The following is a 23,656-nucleotide window of genomic DNA, read 5'->3' on the forward strand; positions in this document are numbered from 1 at the left end:
TATGATTGTCCAATTCAAACCTTCTTTCACCAATTTTGTTTTCTCACATCATTCTTTATCAACAGTCTTTTATTTTCAAATATAAAGAGATAAGTTATCTCTGAAAGCCTAATCAGGTTAGACCCACAAGTTCCTGGAGGCTCCTGGTGCAGGTGAGACATCTGTTATGTGTGGCTCATCAGTCAATATCCACCAGGGCAGATTTCATGTCCTCTGAGGACCCTCCAGGAGTGAGGATTCATGGTCTCCCTGGGGTGGTTGACACCAGATCAGTGAGCCTGCTGGTCTCAGCTGGGCTGCTCTGACTGGGAGGAAGAGAGGCAGTTTTCCCTGTCTGAGTGCCCGCTGGGCATAGGTTACTTCCTGAGGACCCTTAGGAGTAGCAGCCTGGAGGGGAGAGAGTGAGAGGGAAGGTGCACACTTGGTATTGGGGAGCCAGGGCCTGGGGAAAACAAGACCTACTTGAGTGTCCACCTGCCTGTCCCAATCTACCAGTGTGTCCTTTGTGTGCAGTAATTCTCGTGATATCAGGGAATGAGAGGCAGCCCTTCCCCTCTTGAGTCTGGAGTGCTTCACCTCGATGTAGGTCACCCCCTGGAGGTCTTCTTCAGGTGTTACCTGCAGCAAGGAGACAGTGAGACAGAGACAGACTTTCCTGGAGCCATCTGGATCTCCTCAGCCAGTTTTCCCCATGCTGACCCAAGTGATACTTTCAAAACTTAAATCAGATTATGTCATTAGTGACGGGTTATTCAGGAGCTTCCTAAGACCTCTGAACTTCGGACAGATTCCTTCCTATAGTTCTGAGCTCTCATCCTAACACTCTGACCCTTGTTCACAAGGCTTCAGCCACAGAGGCCTGTGTGAAAAACTTTGTTCCTACCCCAAGACCTTTGTACTTGCTGTGTCCTCTGCAGGTAGGCACTGGTGTAATCAATGTTTGTGGTTTCTCTCCATCCATGCTTCTCAGAAGATAACTTATCAGAGTCCCCTTGTAGTTCACACTGGGGCCTCTCTGCCCAAAGCTCTCTATTCTCTGCTTCATTTTCACTAACAGTCTTGCACTCCCAATATGTGGCATTTATTTGATGTTGTATTCCAATCTCAAGGTGTATTTAGGACAGAGGGGATTCCAGTCACTGCTGCATGTGCAGCCCCTGCAGGGACCCTGCTCAAGACGGGGCTTCCTGTGCATGTCTGGGGGAAGGAGTGGAGGGTCCTCAGGTGCATAGGAGGCTCATTTACTCATGCGTGCTTCTAAGACCCAGGAGCAGACTACCAGACAGACAGAGGTTGAGGAGCCAGGAAACAAACAGGAGGGAGGCACCATGAGGTCACAAGAAAGCCAGGAGAGAAAGAGATGTCACAGCAGGTGGAGGTAAGAGCTCCCAGAAGAAAGGGAACAGGAACAGATGTCTCAAAGTGCTGAATGGAGAACAGAGAGGGTTCCTTGGATGAAATTGGGGAACAGAAGTTCCTGGATCCATGGTTGGTTGTGGTGTTCTCACCCCACTCTTCACCGCCGCCTGGTACTCAGTCTGTGTGTCCTTCACAGCTGCATTTGTGGGACAGAACTGGGTGTCATATTCTGGTGATGTCCCCAGGTTCACAGTGTGGAGTTCAGTCAGACTCAGCCCAAGCCCAGTCCCTTTCTTCCTCCAACTGTGGTACTGAGCCCTCAAACATTGGCCACCCAAGGTCCCTCTTCCTCTCACAAAAGTTTTTTCCAGGGCCTCAGAAGCTGGGCTGGAGCTGGGGAGACAAGGGCATCAGGTATCAGCGAGAGATGGTACACAGGTGGGGGTCTGCATCCTTGAGCAGGAATTACCTCTTCTGCAGGCCTCTGTCGCTGGACACTGGCTCCATGGCCCCTGCAGGATGTTGGAAGTCAGCCTCTCTGTGGGCTGCATGACAGGGAAAAGTCTCAGACCAGAGGGCAAAACCCACCGCATAGTCCCCTTCAGGGGAGGACAGGGACTTTAAACACACTGCACTCATGTTCACAAGTTCCTGAGGTGGAAAAGCGCAGAGAATATCTGAAATTTTCACACATACCAAGATCAAATGTTTCCTGTTTTAGGTTTTCTGATATGAGATTCTGCAGAAGGGTCTCTCAACAGTCTGTCTCCACCTGGATGGTGTTTTGGGTCTTGGTGTCCTCAGCCCAAACTTGTTACGTGCTTGAGGAAGCCCACTCACACCTGAAGTCCATGTCACCCACTACCTGCTCACCTGACCTCCTGCATTTTCCCTGATGTCCATGCAAGAAGAGGTAGAGAAAAAGGAGGAGCAGCAGGAGTAAGACCACTGAGATCATGATCAGAACAAGATGATACCACTGCAGTCCTTGGGGAAAAGTGAAGTAGTGAATGAGGAACAATGCCACTGATCTGACCGCTTACTGTGTGATATGTCCATGCTGTGTAATTTTTACCCTTTATCTCTGACCTTCACACTCATGTAACATGGGATTGCCACCCCATCCCAGCTAGTTTACAGAGGAGGAAACTGAGGCTCAGAGTGGCAAATCAACTGCCTCAGGTCACCCAACAGGAAGCAGTAGATTTGGGATTGGACCTGCAGAGTCTGACTTTCATCCTGGATGGCTGCACCAGAGCTTAGCCTCCTGAACAGGAAGGGAAGAATCTGAATTTTCCTGTCACTGCCCTGTGCCCCATTCCAGCACAATGTCACTATCACTGTGGCAGAGGGGACAGGTACACTGCACAAATGAGTCATGGAATCTCCCCTTGGTGGACTCCTCCCCCATGAGGTCACAGCCAAGGTCAGCACTGAAATGAATTTGAAGGTCTAGTCCAAACCTGCCCTTTATACTTCGAGAAACTGAGGCCCAGGTGGCAGAGGGGACTGTCCAAGTCAACATCTCACAGGACTCTGCACAAACCCTCTAGCTCATCCCCTTCCCACCTGGACTCCACCTCCTAATGGAGCTTATTGCTTAACTCTCTGGAGTCCTGACACTACGGGGGTGATTGGCTGATCCCCATGGCCTGTGGGGATGCATGGAAGATGAGGCATTGAGCTCCCTGATCCTCACCTAAGCCTAGTTACTTTTCCCGTGGTTTAGCCTCAACATCTGCTTCTGTCTTGACCCACCCTCATGCAGCCCAGCCTCTGAGCCCCTATAGTTTACGGGTTCTCACCCACTTTTCTATGTGACCCCAAACTCCCTGGGTACAAGCAGAGCCAGCACAGGAAAAGGACTTAGATAGTCTGAGATGTATCCAGGAAGCCTGGGGGCCCAAGAAACTTCCTGAACAGAGGCCCCTGAGACTTACCATTTTTTGATATGGGCCCTGAATATGGGGGTGTTGCTACCCCAGAGGGTCCTGTGAATAATTAGAGGGAGGGATTGTTGTGGCCCTTGAAGACCCCATCTCTGTTCACTTCCCCACATCTGCACTGTGGCCTCCTTCCAAGAATTCTCAATGTCCATATAATGTGTTCTGGACTCCAATGAAGAGAGGGCTGCACATTCCTGGGGGGACCCCTGCATTCCTACCCCTATCTGAGGGGTCACTCTCCCTCTGGCTGAGCCTCCCTCCAGTTGCTTCACTATCCTGGGGGCAGGGCCCTGAGTGATCCTTTGAGCTTAGAGTGGATAGGCTCAGGAGTTCATCACCTGAGACAAGGAGTTAAGAGGGTCACTGGGGAAGTGACACGGGGTAGGGAAATGAGCTGTGAAACCCAGAGCACCTGCAGTGTCCTGAGTGCTGAGATCACAGAAGTCATGGAGGATTATGCCTGGTGCTGCTGAGCACACGGGACTTTGATCTGAGACACAGTGGAAGGGCTGGTTGGGGAATACCCTGCCCTCCTTGCATTCTGAGGAAATGTCTCTCAGGGAGCTGGCCTAGAGTGAAGATGGAGGGTGAGGGGCTGCTCCACCTTGTTCTCAGCTGAGACCTCAAAAGGCCTGTCTCTGAGGATCAACATCTTTCTGTTTCTCTTTTCTCTCTTCCCCTACCCACCTCTACACAGTTTCTTTTTCCCTTTTTTGAGGCACACAGACTTCATCCTGGCCATCACTTCTGGGGATCCACCTTCATGAGCTGTGCAGTCTTGTCTCTGACTGACCCTACTGGGATCTTTACCTGTGATTAGGATTTCCAGGGGTTCACTGGTGTCTGAACACTCATTGGGCTGACTGTGTGAATCATACATCTGTACCAGAACCCATGGGAGCTACTCACAGGTCCCAGTGGGAATTTGGCCTGAGTGAGCCAAGCCTGGGGTGCTGGACATGCTGCTGGGTGAGGTAATGCCTCCTCCTCTTTCCACAGAAAATCTCTCATGGCCAAAGGCAGAATGATATTGGAAGAACAAGGTTCCTCCAGGGTCCAAGATAGGGCCATGTTTGTTTATGAGGGATGGCTTTCTGGACATCTCTGGAATGTAGACAGGTCAGGGTCTAAACAGTAGATTCCTACCACACTTTCTCTCAAGTCTGGATCTTTTACTCAGGGTGACACAGCCTCCCTCCCACTGGGAACAGGGCTCATGACAAAGTGTTGGGGACTCAAAACTTATTGAGTCAAAATTAAGGAAATTCACCTGATAGCAGGAGCTCCAGAGGATCTGTGGTGAGGTTGGGTCTTGTAATGGCCAAAGCATCTGAATATCCACCTGTGACTGGAAGTCACAGGGACCACAGGGAACAGGGCCTGTAATTGCCCACTGGGATATCTCTGAGTCCAGGGTCCAGTAGACCTTGTGTTCTCCTTCTTTAGTCAGAATGAACCTATCATATCCCTCACCTGAGCCACACAAGAATCATTTTCCATCCTGAGGTCCCCACAGGTCTGGACAGGTCTGAGAGGCTGGGTTTGCTATAGGCTTCTAGGAGAGAAGGGGTCAGTGTGTCAAATTGGCTCACATCTCTCATGTAGTTCAAGGGTTTGGGCTGTGAGAGAGGCCACCCCTGACAGTAGACCTTATTCCTGGGAGCAGAGCCAGAGGTTGGGAACCCTGAGTGTTCTCTCACCCATCAACAACAGCTCCAGGGGGTCACTGTCCTCTGACCAGCTAGCAGGGCTGTGATAGTTACAGTGATATCTCCCTGCATTTAGGTCTGTCATGTACATGATGGAGAACTTGGCCTTGTGTGTGGACTCTGGAGTCTTCTGTTTGTCCCAAAGTGCTGAGCTTTTCTCTTTAAACAGATTGTACTTTGGGGCCTCCAGGTTGCCTTCACACCATATGCTCACCAGCATACCCCAGATGTTCATAGAGCCTGGCTCAGCCCAGAGGGTAGGTTTGGGGAGGATATCTTCAAGGAAATCAAAGGCTAGATCTCAGAAATCCTCCGCTCCATTCCAGGTCTCAAGGAAGGACCATTCAGGCACACCCAGCATCAGCCAAACCTGAGGTTTTCGATCCTCAGTGCCCAGGTTGTCATCTTTTCCCCAGTGAAGGGGAGGAATGTGGGACATTTGAGGACAAACTCACCTGCCAGCACTCGCATCCAGGAGTCCAGACATAGTCCTGGAAGAGAGTTTCATTTCAAAAGTTTGTACCTGAAGACTGAACAGGTCCTGTCCTCTCCAGAGTCTCCTGTGCCTCTGGGGTATCTTTATGTCCAAGACCTGGCTTTGGGGTGGCATCCCTCCCAGACTAAAGAAACCCCTTCCCCTCTTCAAATGTCACTCAGGTAGAGCAGAACAATGAGTTTGGGATCCATTTCATATTCTGTATTGACCAGGGATGCACAAATGGATAAAAATAAGGTGCCCAGTTGGAAAGATGGAGAGATAAGTGAAGTGTGACCACTCAGAATGCAGGTCCTGCCTCACACATGGTTGTGGCATCAGGAGCCCCACAGGAAATGGAAATGCACTGTATAGGAACCTGGTTCTCATTTCCGGAGCAACGGGGTGTGGCGAACACCAGTCTCTTGGCAGACATATGAGACAGAAATGGTAATGTCTCTGATCTCTGGTGAATCCATCTATCTTTATCTTCTTCCTTGTTCCAAAATCATCTACGTTGTACATCACCGAATAACATGGTCCAAAATCACTAACTTTCAGCACTTAGTGTTGTAAACACACACATACACACACACACAAAGAATACACACACAGGGTACATTACCTTCCTATTTCTGCTGTAACAAACAGTGCCTGAAAACAACTGAGATCACTAGATTACTCTTCTCCAGGTCTGAAGAGCAAGGTGACCTCAGGAACACAGTCAAGCTCCCCTCAGGGCTATGTTCTCTGCAGGCCCAGGGCAGAATATGCTTACTCACCTCTTCAAGCTCCTGCAGGTTGTGCATCTTGTGCCTCTTCATCCCTACCATCTCAGAGACGAGCACGTTGTTCCCAACTCTGCTCTACCTTCTCAACTCCATCTTTCATGATGAGTCCCTGCCTCCATTTTTCACTTACTTGAACTTGGTTATTTTGCTGTGACCCCATGGGTAATCAGTCTTTTTAGTTCCTTAAATTAAGCTAATTGGAAAAGCCCCTTTCTGTCAGGTTAGGTAACACTGTCATAGGTTCTGGGGATGAGCATGTGAATTTGATTGTGTTTGAGGCCAATGATACCTGTCTGTCCATCGTGGTGGGCTTACCTCTCAATTCAGAAGGTATTCTGGACATCCAAGTTCCCCTGACACCATGTGTCATCACAAGTTTTCCCCAGGTTGTCACAGAGCCTGGCTCAGCCCAGAAGTTGAGTTTGCTATTTTTGTATATGAAACACCTTTAGGAACTTCTTCAGCCAAATCTCTAATGAGCCACTTCTCTGACAATGGACCATGGTTGAGTTCAATTTAGGATTGGGTGGGTCATGATGGTCACATCTGGTTCCATGATGACTAGGCTACACCTGTCCAGGAATTCATTCTCAGGTGGAGCTCAAGAGAAATACAGAAGTCATTTCCCCAAAGAAGAATGGCTCTCTAAAGACATGTCACAGTGTGACTCTAAAATCTTTATGTCTGTGCTTGGACACATCACAGCCTCCTGCCACATATCCTCCATACATGGACTCTGCTAGATCCTGTAGCTCAGGTTTTCTACAGCCTGTATCTGTTGCAAAGTTTTCTCTTGTTTGTGGCCCCTTCTGAGCCAGCTGACTTTCAAGGATCTTAATGAATGAATTGAGATCACACACCAAAAGAGGCACATACTGTACATAAATTCCAGTAGAGGCCCAATATATTTGGATCATTTTTACTTATTATACATGTGTGCAGTGGAACATGTCTTCACTTTGCATGGACAATCTGTACATGCTCAGGCATCTGTTCTCCTGCTGCTTTGATCAAGGTACCAAGATCCTGAATTCTTATCGATTTATACTCAACACTCAGAAACTCCTTGTTTTCCCCAACACCCTTGAATAGCACAACAGCTATTAGAGTTCCACCGTATGCACCATAACTGCGATGGACTCAGGGCATCCTGCTCAGTGGAGAAGCTCCTCACCTGCAGACCACAGGGCAGAAGTTGGTTTAACACAGACTTGCATAGGACAGTGTAGAAGCACCTCTGATCCTCAGCCCTAAGATTCTTGGAAAATAGACTTCTGCCAGACCCATAGCTTCACACATGGTCAAGGATGTGTGGATTTTTCTTAGTAATGCAACCTTGTCTTGAGCAGAAGCTAGAGTTGGAATCAGCACTTGATTCCCGCACCCACTTCAGGCTGCACGGTCCTGTGTTTTCTTCCATACAGGAGCGTTGAATGTGCGGTATTTGATGGGACCCTCAGTCACATCCTTCTAGGAATGTGGAGTGACATTTTTCTCATTGTTCTGCACTGCCTTCTACTGGCTTTTTCTTCCATGGATAAGTCAACAATATATATTTTAGTACAAAAACTCCACAGAGTACACGTTGTATTTATCAATACATAAACTCATGGTCCTTCATATGGAGTGGGACGAGCTGTGTGCTGCGTTTCAAAATTGTGATGATTTCCTTGCCTGCACACCATCTGGAGGACATGAGAGGCGAGAGCTCGAGGTCTCACTAGATAAGAGGACTCCACAGATGGGCATGCAACACCCTCGTCTGTATTTTCACACTGAAAGTTTCACAGGAAACAATACTGCTATTTCCCAACACATTGGCATTTGCATGGTCCCATATAATATACACCATTGCTCCTTTTTCAGAAATCAGTTTCTGTCTGTCTTGAATCCCGACTTTCATACTTAGATATTTTCCAAATATGCCACGGAGTGAAGAGAACCACATATGGGAAGGTCAGGAGCAGCCTGGTTCTGTCCATGGTTCTACTTCTTCCTCTCTTCAATGGTTGTGTTCATCTGTAAGTCTTCCCAGAGTAAGGAATCCTGGGCTGACTGTGCTACAACGGTAGCATGGATGGGAAGTTGGCAGAACTTTTTTTTATGGCATTGACACTGGTATTGGGTCAAACTCAGTTCTAAGGGAGAAGGAAAGAGACCTACCCCATCATATGCCCCAGGATTAAGTTGAAAGACAAACACTTCTTGCCTTTTGATGAAAAAATGAGAGGTCAGCTACTATGAGAAGCATGCAGAGGGCAGAGACATGACACATTCCATTTGCTCTCTCATCCTGGAGTTCCATGATCTTATTCAGGGGTGAGGAAATAGAACTTCATTAGGGGCAGGGCTGCCTCTGCTCTGCCCATTCAGCATTTTTGTCTGGCTTCAGTTTTTGGTTCCATGTCTCTCCACTCACAGCTACAAACATCAGTGTCTGAACCCTGGTGAGAAGTTCCAGTGATGGATGCAGGCAGTATGACCCATGTGTTCCTGTCTCTAGTACAGGAAGGATGACTTCTGTTTGCCCTCCCTTGTCAACTGTCCTGCATCCCAGTATCTGGAGTTCACTTGGAGCTATGTGGTGAGCATATAGTGAGGACCTGTGAACCTATGGTCTGGGTGTGTCCCCCATGGAATCCCTGGCTGCAGGACATCCCAGATTGCTCACATCACATGGCAGTGACTGTCAGTATACCAGGATCTGAGTCTGGCTGAGAACTCAGGGCAGTGTCCCCTTCTTCCAATGGGGTCAGAGCATGAGCCTCACAGACAATGCTGAGGTGTGACAGGACAGGGGTACCCATGTGTATGGGCCAGGGAAGGGAAGGACAGGGAAGTTCAGCCAGGGCTCTCCTCTTCCTAGAAGGTTATTTTCAAATACTAGAGGAGAAGGTGAGATTGAACCCATGCAGTAAGCTGCACACAGGTCAAGGTAGTGAGGCCACTGAACCTAACTCATTCTAGGTGGCATTATCCTATACACAAATCAGACAAAACCTTAGAGAAAACAAAGTATAGTACGGCCACACTTCTGTCAGTGAGTCCTCAGTAAATCACACTGTGCAGCCCTGGGTGTGTCTGCATCTTTCTTTGGTCTCCTGGCACCAAAAAACTGGTTCTCATGCACTCAGACTGGCTCAGACCAGAGCCAATTCTTATTTAAAAATAGTTATGAATAATTTGCTAATAAAAATAAATGTTAGCAAATAATAATTTAACAAAATGCCAGTGAAAATCCTACAAGGGATCATCACAGTAGTAAAATTTAATACTTCCTCTAAAAGTAGTGTGTCCCAAGGTGCTGAGCTTTTCTATTTAAATATATTGTACTCCTGGGCCTCCAAGTTGCCTTCACACCATATGGTCACCAGCACACCCCAGGGGTTCAGAGAGCCTAGCTCAGCCCAGAGGGTAGGTTTGGGGAGGATCTCTTAAGGATATCAAAGGCTGGGTCTCAGGAAATCCCCCACTCCATTCCAGCTCTCAAGGAAGGACCATTCAGGCACACCCAGCATCAGCCACACCTGAGGTTTTTCCATCCTCAATGCCCAGGGTGTCACTTTTTCCCCAGTGAAGGGGAGGAATATGGGACATTTGTTGACAAACTCACCTGCCAGCACTCACGTCCAGGAGTCCAGACTTAGTCCTGGAAGAGAGTTCCTTTTGAAAAGTTTATACCTGAAGACTGAGCAGGTCCTCTCCTCTCCAGAGTCTCCTGTGCCTCTGGGGTCTCTTGATATCCATGACCTTGTTTTGGGGTGGCATCCCTCCCAGACTAGGGAATCCCCTTGCACTCTTCACATCTCACCCAGGAAGAGCAAAATCATGACCTTGGGGGACATGGTATCTTCCCGTATTGACCAGGGATGGACAGATGGATAAGACTCAGGTGCCCTGTTGGAAAGATGGAGAGGTAAGCGAAGTGTGAACACTCAGAATACAGGTCCTGCCTCACACGTGGTTGTGATATCAGGAGCCCCACAGGAAATGGAAATGCACTGTATAGAAACATGGTTCTCATTTCCGGAGCACTAGAGTATGACACATACCAATCTCTTGGCAGACACATGAGACAGAAATGGTGATGTCTGTGACCTCTGGCTACTTCCATCTGGCTTCATCTTCTTCTTTGCCCCACAATCATCTATATATTTTTTGAGTATTTTCATTGTACATGACAGAATGACATGTACCAAAATCACTAACTTTCTGAAATTTTGGTCATAAACTATAATACGCACACACATACACACAAACACACAGAACACACAAAGAATATATTACCTTCCTATTTCTACTGTAACAAACAGTGTCTGAAAACAACTCAGATCACTAGGTTACACTTTTCCAGGTCTGAAGGGCAAAGTGACCTCTGGGACCCAGTCAAGCTCCCCTCAGTGCTGTGTTCTCCACAGGCCCAGGGCAGATTCTGCTCACTCACCTCTTCAAGCTCCTGCATGCTGTGCATCCTATGCCTCCTCATCCCTCCCATCTCACAGATGAGCAAGAGTGTGAATGCCACCTGGGGGATAATTTTCTTATGGCCAGTTGTCACAGCCAGTGCTAATCAGTGGAAATTATTAAGGCTGATACTGAAGAAGGGGATTGTGTGGAGGAAGGTGTCCTGAGTTGTTTCCAAGGCAGAGAGTTGTCAACAATGTCTCCCGATTAGATTTGAGTATGCCTTTTTGGCTGGCATACCACTCTAGTGATACTGCCTTTCTCTGGTGCTCACTGGGGATGTTTTCTTGGAAAGCTTGGTTAACTTGGCATCCACTAGGCTTCTCCACAGGAAATTTTCTTCTTCCCTTCCATCATTAATCATTGATTTCCTGCAAGACACTTTGAGACCTTGTAAACAGTGTGTTCCTAATTTACCTTTCACTTAATCAGCCACTGACCTTTACACTATAACAAAACCCTTCTCTGCTCACCTATGTATTTAGTGTGTGTAAAAACATTGTTCATGACACCTCATAACCTTCACACACCCGTTAAATATGGTTGATGCTTCTTATGCAATAATAACCAGATTCTCTTGGCTTTCTTATTTCCTGAGATTCTCATATCAGCAACCAGTTTTCTTCCATATATTTTTTTCATTTTATTAGTTTTCCCTTTTCACTTCACAGTATATTGTGGAATTCATTCCATATCATGATAAATTCTTTGTGTGTTTTAAAGTGGCTAATCACTCCATTTCCAGCAGGAACCTCAACTTATTAGAAATGTAATAAATTTGCTCACTTATGGTTCTATCCCATAGTTAATGATTATAAACAATGCTTTCACGAGTGCCCTGGGGACATACATTTTTGTATTTTTGAAGTGTGTCTTCAGGAATATTCCATGAGTACATTTTCTGGGGGAAAATATAAATGCACATGTTTCTGGCAGCATTGACAATTTCCCCTAAACACAGGTTGTCCAATTCTCACCAATAATCTAAGGGCAGAGCTGTTCATTCACAGACATTCTGGGAACAGTGAATTTGCAGATTCTGATTTTATTCAAACAGAAAACACTGCCTTCCAGTGTAGTTTAAATTTGTGCTTGACTTTTGAAGTAAGTAAATCTGAATTCTTTTCCACAAGTTAAAGTGGCTTTTTAATCTTTTATATCATTAATCCTTGTCCATATCCTATGAAATTTGTCTTTTATAAACAATGAAGCTATGTTTGTAAGTCTGTATGTATTGATGTCAATTTTATGTATTTTTGGATTTTAGTAATTACAGAACAACATAATGCTCCCTGTAATAGACACTTTCATAATTACTCTGAAAATGTAAGAATGATATCTAGATTTTCAATTATGAGAGCAAGTAACAATAAAATCGGGTCTAAATATTTCTGCAAGTATATTTAGTTTAATTTGTAATAGACAAAGTCGTTGTATATTTTCAGGAGTATCATGTGCTGTTTTCATGAATGTAAACAAGATGAAATAATGAAATCAACCGAATTAATGAGGTAAGTCAGAAAGTACAAAATAATAAGAAAATCAAGAAGAATAATCCATTCTTATGAGACCAGGGATTCTGGAGAAATCTCTCTCTCTCTCTCTCTCTCTCTCTCTCTCTCTCTCTTTCTTTTTTTTTTTGGCAAATTTTTTTTCTTAAAAAATTGGTAGACTCAGGAGGTAAAATGTGGCAAGAAGTACTTTGATTCTTATGTTTCTTTCCCTTCTTCTATTCACCTTTTGTAAATATGTGAGTTGATGCATATATTAATTTCTGTGATTTAATCATTGTACAATGTATGCATGTATCATATCATCACATTGTACCCATAAATATGTGCATTTGTTAAACGCCAAAGAAAAATTTTATAAAAATGTTTCAAAAACAAAAAGATCAGTACTTCCACCTCCTTAAACATTTGCCAATCTTTTGTGAGGCAAACCTTGAAAATCCTCTCTCCTACTCCTTTTTACAATACCTAATAAAGTGTTGTGAGCAGGAGTCACCCACTCTGTAGTAGAGCACTAGAGGTTATTCCTTCTATGCAACTGCATTTTCAGTTATTTCACTTATTTATTTATAGATTGTACACCTTTGCATTTCTTCCTAAATAACACACATTATCTATCCTCAGCATGCAATAAAACATATCCATTCTCAGGCTCCATGATGGCAATTGCTGACAGACTCCAGATCACTGAGCTCCCACACACCTGAAAGATAGTCTTAGGTTCATGTCAGCAAGTGTAGTTGGTCTGGTTAGTTGGCTAAATAAGAGGTCTCCAATGTATATACAGACCACATCTACAATGACTGAACTCTTATAAGCCTTTGAAGGCATGACTCTTCGTCAGGAAGATGGGCACCATTCGGTACACACAGCTGAGATGGTGGGTGTTTTTGTTTGTTTGTTATTCCCAGGACCAGAGATGCCTCTGGTTGGCATGGAGAGTATCCCTGTAGGAAAACAGGATGGACCCCAGGACATGTACCCCTCAGATCTCATCTCTCAGCCCCTGGACTCTCCAGGCATCCCCAACATCTGCTGGTGAGAACTGGATTTTTCTATCCCCACGGCCTAGGAATAGTTTCTTGTCCTTGGAGAGGAAATACCTGGGACAGCTGGGGACACACTGCCAGCACTCAGGTACTGTGTCCAGACTGAGCTCAGGGAATCCATTTCTGTGAGAAGTTTTCCACCAAGCCAGAACAGGTCCTGTCCTGAAGGCTCTGAGCCCCTGAGAACACCTGATGGAGGAAGGCATGGATACAATTTGGGGTCCTTCCAAGAGTAGATTGTCCTCTCCCTTGCTGAAAATATCAATGAGCCATAGAACCATGAGAGTTTGGGTCATAGCATCTGTCCCCATTAGCCCTGCCTGTGCAGATAGATGAGAACAGGGTGTCCAGCAGGATGGACAGATGTACAGGATATGGCCACTCTGAAGCCAAGCTTTTCCTGTCATGTGGATGTCACATCACCAGCCTCACAAGAAGGGGAACTGCCTTCCGCAGGTGGTTGCCTCTCATTTCCCCAGGACACTGTGGTTAAGGTGGGCACCAAGCTCTCTGAAGATAAAAATAGGGTCTTTGTTGACCACATCCTCTGAGTGCCTGATCTCTCCCCATATCACTGAGGGTCAAGACATAGAATCAAATGGCCCTGGTGGTTTCTTGAGCTGGCCTTGGCAGCTGAGAATAACTGAAGGATTTTTCTTCCCTCTCAGAGCCTGTTATGGTGTGTCTTGCACTCCTTTGCCCTTCCATCTACAGAGCATTGTGACTTCCTTCCAAAGCCAGTTGTCACCCCAGCCCTGGAGATGCTGCAGGGAAGATTCAGGTTCCTGCTACAGTGGGACACAGAGCTGTAGAGACACAGTGAACACCTGAGAGCGCAGCTCACAGGAACTTCATCATGGGGATGTGCAGAGGAGATGCAGATAATAAGGAAGACAGCATGAATCTCCTCCCACCTGAAGTTGGTTTCCTTTATATCAAACATTCTTTCAATGGACTCCCCTTTTGTCCTACAATGGTACCACCTGTCCCTGAACACCACACTTGACTCACTCCAGCCTCCACAGTGTCCTTGTTTCCTCTCAGAGATCTCCTCACCCTGTGATCCTGCTTTCAACTTCGTGAGGCAATGATCGAGCTTCTTTCCAGTTTTGAATGGACATCGAACCTTTACCTAATTATTCACCAATCATCCACTGTCTGGGTAACCTTGAGCAGGAACAATCCTTTTCTGAGCACTTACAAGCTCAAACTCATTCCTACTTGTGTATCAGAGTTGAGCCAGTGTCAGTAGAATCTGTCTTCTCTAAAGGAAAAGTTGGTGAATCCCTGCCAAACATTATTTACTCTTGTCACCTAGACAATACATAGCTTGTAAATCCTCCCACAATATTCCCATGGCTGAGCTGTGAAAGGGGCATCCCTGACACCCTACCCCCTTACTGAGTACAGAGACTGGGATGGGACACCTGAGAGTCCTCTCACCATCATCAACAGGGCATCACTGTACTCTGGACAATAGTATGACTCCAAGAGAGTGCGATTTTTTTTTCTGGCATGGTGGTCTGTTGTGGTTGGTATGTGCAACATGGCCCTGTTCCCATACCGCTTTGGTGTCTTTCTGTCCCAGGGTGCTGGGCTTCCTTCTTTATACAGATGGTACTCCTGGGGTTTTGGGGTCCCTGGCACCAGATAGTCACAGGTCTCCCCCAGTTGATTACAGAATCTGGCTCAGCCCAAATGTTGGGTTTGGGGAAGGTCCCTATAAGAAAATCAGAGGCTGGAACCCTGGACATTCCCTTTAAGATCACAGCTCTCAGATCAGTGTCTACCAGCACCACTTTGCTCAGGTTTTCATTTCCATTTGTACTTCTCAGGAGTGTCCCCTGTCCCAAATGGATAGGAGAAACCTGAGACAGATGGAGACACTTATCTGCCTACACTGGGATACAGCTTCTCAGACTCAATCCTGGAAGACAGTTCCCTGTGAGACCTTTGACACTGAGCTAGAGCAGGTAATTTCCTCTCCAGCATCTCCAGAGAACCTTGGGTGTCCTGATGATCCAGAGTTTGGCTGTTGGTGGCTCCTCCCAGACTAGGGGACCCCCTCCCCAACTTCACATCTTACCAAAGCAGATCAGAACTGTGAGGCAGGGGTCAAGGTATCTGCTTTAACTGACCACAGCCATACAATTTATGAGGCCTCACTCTCCAGCAGCACAGACAGACACCAGGGTGTGGCCACAAGCATGGTGGTCCTCCAATGTATGTGGTTGACACATTAGCATCACCATAGGAGGGGTACTTGCCCTGACCCTGAACCTGGCTCTCTTTTCTCATTGCTATGGTTGGGTTGAACCCCAGAGTATTTTGGATAGAAATGATGTCTCTTTTGACTCTTGACTGCTTTGAGTTGGCCTGAAGTCCTTCATGGATATGAATTAGCAAATATTTGTTGAGTAATTCTATTTTAAACCCTGAATGAAATAGATTCAAAGTGTTTACTGCACATGTCAGATTAGTAAGAAATCCATAAATTTCTTGTACATTTGCTTTCTATTTCTGTTGTAATAGTGTCTTAGAACCACTCAGATTCTTTGTCTCACAGTCCTTCAGGTTTTGAGGTGCAAGTTTACTGCTGGGACTGAGCCAAGTTTCCCTCAGGGCTGTGTCCTCTGTAGGCCCAGGGTAGGCTCTGCTCACTCACTCATTCAGGCTCCTGCAAAATGTGCATCCTCCCATCTCAAAAACATAGTGTTCCCAACCTACACGACCTTCTAGACTCCTTCTCTGATGTTGATCCCTGCTTCCCTTTTTCACTTCCAAGGAACTTGTTATACTGTTGAGACCACATGGGTAATCTCCCTTACAAATCCTTAACTTCAGTTCATTTACATAGCCCTTTTCAGCCAAGTGAGGCAACATGGGCACAGGTTCTGGGATGAGCATGTTGACATGGTTGTGCTTGACATCAATAAAAACTCGGTCCTATACTGGTAGGCTTTCCTCCTTATTCAGAAGTTACTCTGGGCATCCCAGTCCCCCTGACATCATAAGCTGACAGGTACTCACATAGCCATTTTCACACTGCAGGTTTTTGGGAATTTTTAAGCCAAAACTCATATGAGCTTCTTCATGGAAAATAGAGAGGTGATGAGTCCAATTTAGGGATGGGTGGGTTAATCAAATCCTGCTCATTGTGATGAACTCTTGATTGCATGATGATTTCATTGCTCATGTCTAGGCATTCCCACTCAGGTGGAATCATTTCCAGGAATCATTTCTTAAAAGATTAGTTCTTTGTACAAATGGCACCATGTGACTTAATATCTAAAGGTCCTAAAGGTCTGTGCTGTGACTCTTCACTTCTTCCTACAACAGATGTTCCACACCATGGCCTCTTCTGGATACTGTAGTTCAGGTTTCCTACAGGCTGGATCTGTTGCATAGACTTCTCTTATTCATCACCCCACATGAAGCAGCTGTCTTTCAATGTAGCTAATTAATAGATTAAGATCACACACCCAAGGAGCCACATGTTGTCCTTGTACTCCAGAAGAGGCCCACTAGGATTTGGGATATTACTTACTATGTGAATATCCAACTGAGAATTTCTTCATTTTCTAGGGTGAATCTCAACATGCCTCAGGAGTCTGGACTCCTAGGACTTGATCAAGGCAGCAAGAATGAAAATTTTGAAAGTTTTCTATACCCACTCAGGAACTCAGTTTTTCCAACAGGTACTCTAATAGCTGCTGTTCCTGTGAGGTCCACCTCACACATCACTGTGATGGACATGATCACATCACAGTGATCATGTGTGGAATTTGTGCTTGCAGATCAGATGGCAGTGACTGGATTGACACAGACCTACACAGGACAGTGGACAAGCATCTCTGATTCTTAGCCCTGGGGACAGGGAAGTATGGATTTTCCCTAGCAATGAATGAAGCCTTCTCATGAGCAGAATCTGGAGTTGGAATCAGCACTTGATTCAGACACCCACTGCAGACTTCACAGTCCTCTTCTTCTGCCACACAGGAGAGTTGCATGGGAACATGGGGTCCTTGATAGGATTCTGGAATTCCAGGAATTCCATCCAAGAATGTGGAGTGTTTGTTGTCTCTCTGTTCTGTAAGAAGAGGCATCTCTAGTGACTCCCCGTGGCTTTAACTTCCATTGTGTCTGTGATCCCAGCATGAGGTGGTAAGGGTGTTCATACCTCTTGGTCATCCCAATATCTGTGGGGTGGTATCATGGACCCCAGGCAGACTCCCACTAACCAACCCACTAGCATGTGTGCCTATGATTAGTGTAAACATCTAGAATCACAGTGGTCCTGGGGAATGCACGCTCTTTAGTAAAATGGACAAAACATGAACACTTTAGTGTAAAAAATGTTCAGGGTGTATGTTTCTTTTTTATTTATAAATAAAGAAGCTTATGGTATCCAGGATACCATAATATCAAGGATGTGACTGATTCTACATTTCAAACTGATTTTATTCAGCATCTCTACATTTTCCACATATTAGATAAGTAACTGCGCCTTTCAAGGAAGGAAGTGAACCTCAGAATGTGTTTTAGAGCTTCTCTAGAGAAACAGTGAATTGATAGAAATTAAATACCACATGGCATAAGAAGACATGTTTTTCTCAGTACCCAAGCAAATCACCAACACTTCATATATCATTTCTAGCCTGAAAAAGAAAATGAATGGACTATGATTATTGACAAGTTGATCAACAATGCTTCAGTTAAGAATATTTATTAATGGATAATAAACTGAAAATAAGTGAAAATTAATAGGTGCAATTCTTTATTCCAGTTAAGTAATCAGTTATTGACAGATCTGTCATTGTTGCTATAGGGTCCCTTCTTGAGCTGATCAGAGCCATCCTGAGCCATAACTGCCATGATTTTGCCCAGTGGCCTTGGTCTCTTTCCCCACATGGTCCCCAGAACACTGTTTTATGCACAGATCCTTAGTGTGATTCATGGAGCTCTATGGCAGGAATTGGCTGTACTAAGCACCAAGAATGAGACAGAATTATTTGATGTGATCTTGAGGTAAACCAGAGGTTTCAGGCTTGGATGGACTCACTTTTTCTGATTGTTATAAGCCCACTTCCTCTGATCCAAATCACAGGATTCAGTGGCCCTAGTACTCCCTAAGGCCACACTTCTGTCAGTGAGTCCCCAGTAAATCACAACATGGTTCTCATGCACTGAGGCTGGCTTTGACCAGAACCAAATCATTTGCTAATAAACATAAATGTTAATAAAAAATAATTCATCAAAATGCCCCTGAGAAGCCTACTTAGAGATCACCACAGCAGGAATATCCAAGGCCTTCTCTGAATGTACAGAACAACAGCAGAAGTGTCACTCTTCCTTCCCTATGGCGTGGGCAATGCTGGGTGGTGAGTTCAGAATCTCAAGGGTTTTGTGGTATGCCCACTGTGTGGAGGAGATGGAGGGAGAGAACGTAAAGTCTCAATAGATGAGAGGACCCCATTATTGGGAGTACACCACCAAAGTCTGTGTGTCAACAGTGAAGGTTTTACAGGAAGCAAAACTGCTATTGCGCAACTCATTGATCTTCGCAGTGGTTGAAAATAAGATAAATGGCTTCTCCTTTTTCAGGAATCAATTTTTGCCTGTCTTGACCACCAAGTTGCATATTTGAGAGAATTCCATATATCCCATGGAATGAAAAGAGCCCAATATGGGGAGGTCAGGTGAAACCTGTTTCTGTTCAAAGTCCCAGTTCTTACCTTCATCAATGGTTTTGTTAATCTTGATTCTTCCTAAGACAGGGAATCCTAAGTGAACTGTTCATGTGAGAACAATGTGGAAGGGATGTAGGGCAAACTTTTTGTGTGGCATTGTCACTTAATTGGGTCAAACTCAATTACCAGATGGGATGGAAATGTCCCCTTCAACCCCAAGTCTAAATTTGGAGGCAAGTATTCTTCTGCCATATGAGGAAGCAAAAAGACTCAATAAGGGATGACGTGCCCAGGTGCATGGGGACATGGAAGAGGAGTAAAGGGAGAGTCAGCCAGGCCACTTCCTGGAAAGTTCTTTTCAAATACTACAGGGAAAGGGCGAGATTGGAACCCATCCAGACAGCTACACACAGGTCCTGGCGGTGGGCCACTGAACCTAATATATTTTAAGTGACCATTGTTATCCTAATACACAAACTGGACAGAATATTAGAGAAAACCAAGTATAGACACGTTTTTCATGAATGCTGATACAAAACCATCAGAAATACAGTCACATCCCACATCATGACATTTGGGTCAATGACAGACCTCTGATGTGATGGTAAGACTAAAGAACTTTGTGACATCAGATCCTTGTTACAATGTGTACACACACTCTGTGATCACACAACAGCAAAATTCCCCATGGATGCATTTCTCAAACACATTCTTTTATGCAGTCATGAGCTAATATATTGTAAATTAAATTCAATGATGTATAGAATTATATTTCAAGAATGATTGGTATTTGCCCAAAGTTTACCAAGTCAGTTTAACATTCAAAAATCCAGTAATGTGTCAGTCCCAGCTACAGAGTAAATGGCTTGGGAAGACGCGGACCAGGTGAGCTTCGCGGTACCGCGGTTCCCCCACAGACAAGCCTGGGCCAGAGCAGCATAGCCCCCTGGACAGATTGACCTCCACCTGGGAAAAAAAGAGAAACTGAGTACTAAGCAATAAGAACAGTTAAGACACGCTGGAAAGAGGGTGAGGCGCCCTGAGCGCTGAAGATTGGGGGAAGGGAATCCTTCCCGGGACTGTAAATAAACGAGCCGGGCGGGCCGGAGAGGCTCTGGCGGGAGCGGGGCGCGCCCAGCAACCAGGAGCGGGGATGCTTGTGAGAGGAGGGAAGACCCACTTCCCACGTGAACTGTAAATAAACACGCAGGCCTGACAACGCGGGGCAGTGTCGCCTTTCCCAGTGCTTGGAAAGGGGAAAGTCTGTAGCAGAGGCTCCCGCACAGGAGAACTCTGAGCAAACAAAGCCTGTGGGACCAGGTGAGTGCTAAGCTCACCCCAGAGAGCTGCATAAATAACGCCGCCAGCTACAGGCTGAGAGCAGCAGGCAGGCAAGCCACAGTTGCAGATACCACTCTCAGAACTGCCTCCAGACGCTTTTTTTTTCTTTTTCTCCCTACCTTTGATGAGAGAACAACCGAATTACACCTGCAAGCCGAAAAACTTAATGAAACTGTATTGCATTTGAACTGGGGACACTTGGTGGGGCTTTTTTTTTTTCTTCTGTGTGTGTGTGAGTGTAATTTTGTTCTACTTTATGCATCCACTTTGATGAGACAACTACAGAACAACATCTGAGGCACCAACTCCAGGACTGGAGATTGAGACGGACATCCAAATTATTAAGACTGAAATTGCATTGCATATAAACTTGGAAGTTTTTTGGTTTTTTGGTTTTTTTTGTTTTTTTTAATTTTCTATTTTCCATTTTATTTTAATTCATTTTTATAAATAGATATTACTTTCATATACTTTTTATTTTTTTTATCTTTGATTTTCAATCCTCTCTCTGTCACTCTATTGTCTGTTCAGCTTACTGTCAATTAGTACACTAACACTCCCTGTTTATACCTTTGAAACTCTCTTGTCTGATACCTTCTTCTGCTTTCTCCCTCTTGTCTGTATATTTGTTTTCCCCTTTTCTTTAACTTCTTGCTTTCCATCTCAGCTCACTCTTCCATTCTCAATATTACCATTGTTATTATTACAAGCTAGAAAATACTTAATTACACACAGTACAGGGACAGTAACAACACCAAGGGCAATGACAGGAAGACAGAAAAAACAAGGAAACCAGTTTCCCCACAGGAAAAAATTAGTACAGGAACCAGAGGGGAATGAAGAGAACAGAAACTCAGATCCAGACTCCAACAAAATGAAGATAAACTATGCCAAAGGACCCAATGAAGCCCACAAGAATAATTTAAAAGAAGACATACTACAAGTACTCAATGAGAATTTTATAGAGATGATACTGGATAGGGTCAACCAAAATGTACAGGAGACACTCAAGAAATTCCAAGACAATAAAAATAGAGGATTTGAAAAAGCAAAAGAAGAAATAAAGGAAACCATAGAAGCACTGTATAAACACCAAAGTGAAAGAGAGAACACAATGAATAAATGGATAAATGAACTCAGGACAAAAATAGACAACAATAAAGTAGAAAACAGCCAGGATATGGAAAACCTCAGAAAAAAGAACGAAACAGAACTGCAAAACAAAACGGAAGGCCAATCCAGCAGAATAGAAAAAACAGAAGACAGAATCTCAGAACTTGAAGATGAAATGGTAATTAAAGGAAAAACTGAAGAACTACTAATTAAACAACTCAAGACCTGTGAAAAGAAAATGCAAGAACTCACCGACTCCATCAAAAGACCAAACTTGAGAATCATGGGCATCGAAGAAGGAGAAGAGGTGCAAGCGAAGGGAATGCGTAATATATTCAACAAAATAATAACGGAAAATTTCCCAAATCTAGAGAAAGATATTCCCATACAAATGCAAGAGGCCTCCAGGACACCAAACAGACCAGATCAAAATAGAACTACTCCATGACATATCATCATTAAAACAACAAGTTCAGAAACTAAGGAAAGTATATTGAAGGCTGCAAGAGAGAAAAAACAAGTAACATACAAAGGTAAACCCATCAAAATCAGAGCAGACTTCTCAACAGAAACATTAAAAGCAAGAAGAGCATGGGGTGAGATCTTCCGGGCACTGAATGAAAATAACTTCAACCCCAGGATACTCTACCCAGCAAAGCTATCATTCAAAATAGATGGAGCAATAAAAGTCTTCCATGATAAGCAGAAACTAAAACAATATGTGACCACAAAGCCACCATTACAAAAGATTCTGCAAGGGATCCTGCACACAGAAAGTGACACCCAACTTAACCATGAAAAGGCAGGCAGCACCAAACCACAGGATAAGAAAAAGAAAGACAGTAGAGAGTAACATCAAGTTAGGTACACACAATCAAACCTTCAAACAACTAAGATAACTAAATGGCAGGAATCACCACATACCTATCAGTACTAACGCTTAATGTTAATGGACTTAATTCACCCATCAAAAGACACCGTTTGACAAAATGGATTAAAAAAGAAGATCCAACAATTTGTTGCTTACAGGAGACTAATCTCACCGACAGAAATAAGCATATGCTTAGGATGAAAGGCTGGAAGAAGATTTACCAAGCCAATGGCCCCCGAAAACAAGCAGGAGTAGCAATACTTATCTCTGACAAAGTAGACTTCAAACCTACATTGATCAAACGAGATAAAGAAGGACATTCCATACTAATAAAAGGGGAAATAGACGAAAAGGAAATAATAATCATCAATCTGTACGCACCCAATGTCAACGCACCCAATTTCATCAAACATACCCTGAAAGACCTAAAAGCATATATAAACGCCAACACAGTGGTTGTGGGAGACTTTAACACTCCATTATCATCAATAGATAGGTCATCCAAACAAAAACTCAATAAAGAAATCCAAGATCTAAAATATGCAATAGATCAAGTGGACCTAGTAGATGTCTACAGAACATTTCATCCAACCTCTACACAATATACATTCTTCTCAGCAGCCCATGGAACCTTCTCCAAAATAGATCATATCCTAGGGCACAAAGCAAGCCTCAGCAAATATAAGAAAATAGAAATAATACCATGCATACTATCTGACCACAATGCAGTAAAAGTAGAACTCAACAACAAAAGTAAAGACAAAAAACATGCAAACAGCTGGAAACTAAATAACTCATTACTTAATGAAGAATGGATCATTGATGCAATAAAAGAGGAAATTAAAAAGTTCCTAGAAGTCAATGAAAATGAAAACACAACCTACCGGAACCTATGGGACACAGCTAAGGCAGTCTTGAGAGGAAAGTTTATAGCCATGAGTGCATATATTAAAAAGATTGAAAGATCCCAAATCAGTGACCTAATGATACTTCTCAAACTCCTAGAAAAACAAGAACAAGCAAATCCCAAAACAAATAGAAGGAGAGAAATAATAAAAATAAGAGCTGAAATCAACGAAATAGAAACCAATAAAACCATACAAAGAATTAATGAAACAAAAAGTTGGTTCTTTGAAAAAATAAACAAGATCGATAGACCCCTGGCAAACCCGACTAAAATGAGGAGAGAAAAAACCCAAATTAGTAGAATCAGGAATGCAAAAGGGGAGATAACAACAAACACCATGGAAGTCCAGGAAATCATCAGAGACTACTTTGAGAACCTATATTCAAATAAATTTGAAAATCTAAAAGAAATGGACAGATTTCTAGATACA

General features: G+C 44.3%; 1 protein-coding gene across 1 annotated transcript; it reads right to left on the bottom strand.

Annotated features, from left to right (window-relative positions):
• Positions 1 to 204: 204 nt before the first annotated feature.
• On the bottom strand, positions 205 to 5,485 carry LOC141417914 (leukocyte immunoglobulin-like receptor subfamily B member 4). The gene is given in 11 exon segments (XM_074057371.1): positions 205 to 387; positions 577 to 618; positions 1,509 to 1,752; positions 1,829 to 2,010; positions 2,578 to 2,699; positions 3,993 to 4,168; positions 4,648 to 4,713; positions 4,715 to 4,789; positions 4,791 to 4,860; positions 5,006 to 5,290; positions 5,470 to 5,485. Coding segments are annotated over 11 exon segments (1,461 nt in total).
• Between the last annotated feature and the right edge of the window lie 18,171 nt (positions 5,486 to 23,656).

Source organism: Castor canadensis, chromosome 16, assembly GCF_047511655.1.
Source record: "Castor canadensis chromosome 16, mCasCan1.hap1v2, whole genome shotgun sequence".
NCBI lineage: Eukaryota > Metazoa > Chordata > Mammalia > Rodentia > Castoridae > Castor > Castor canadensis.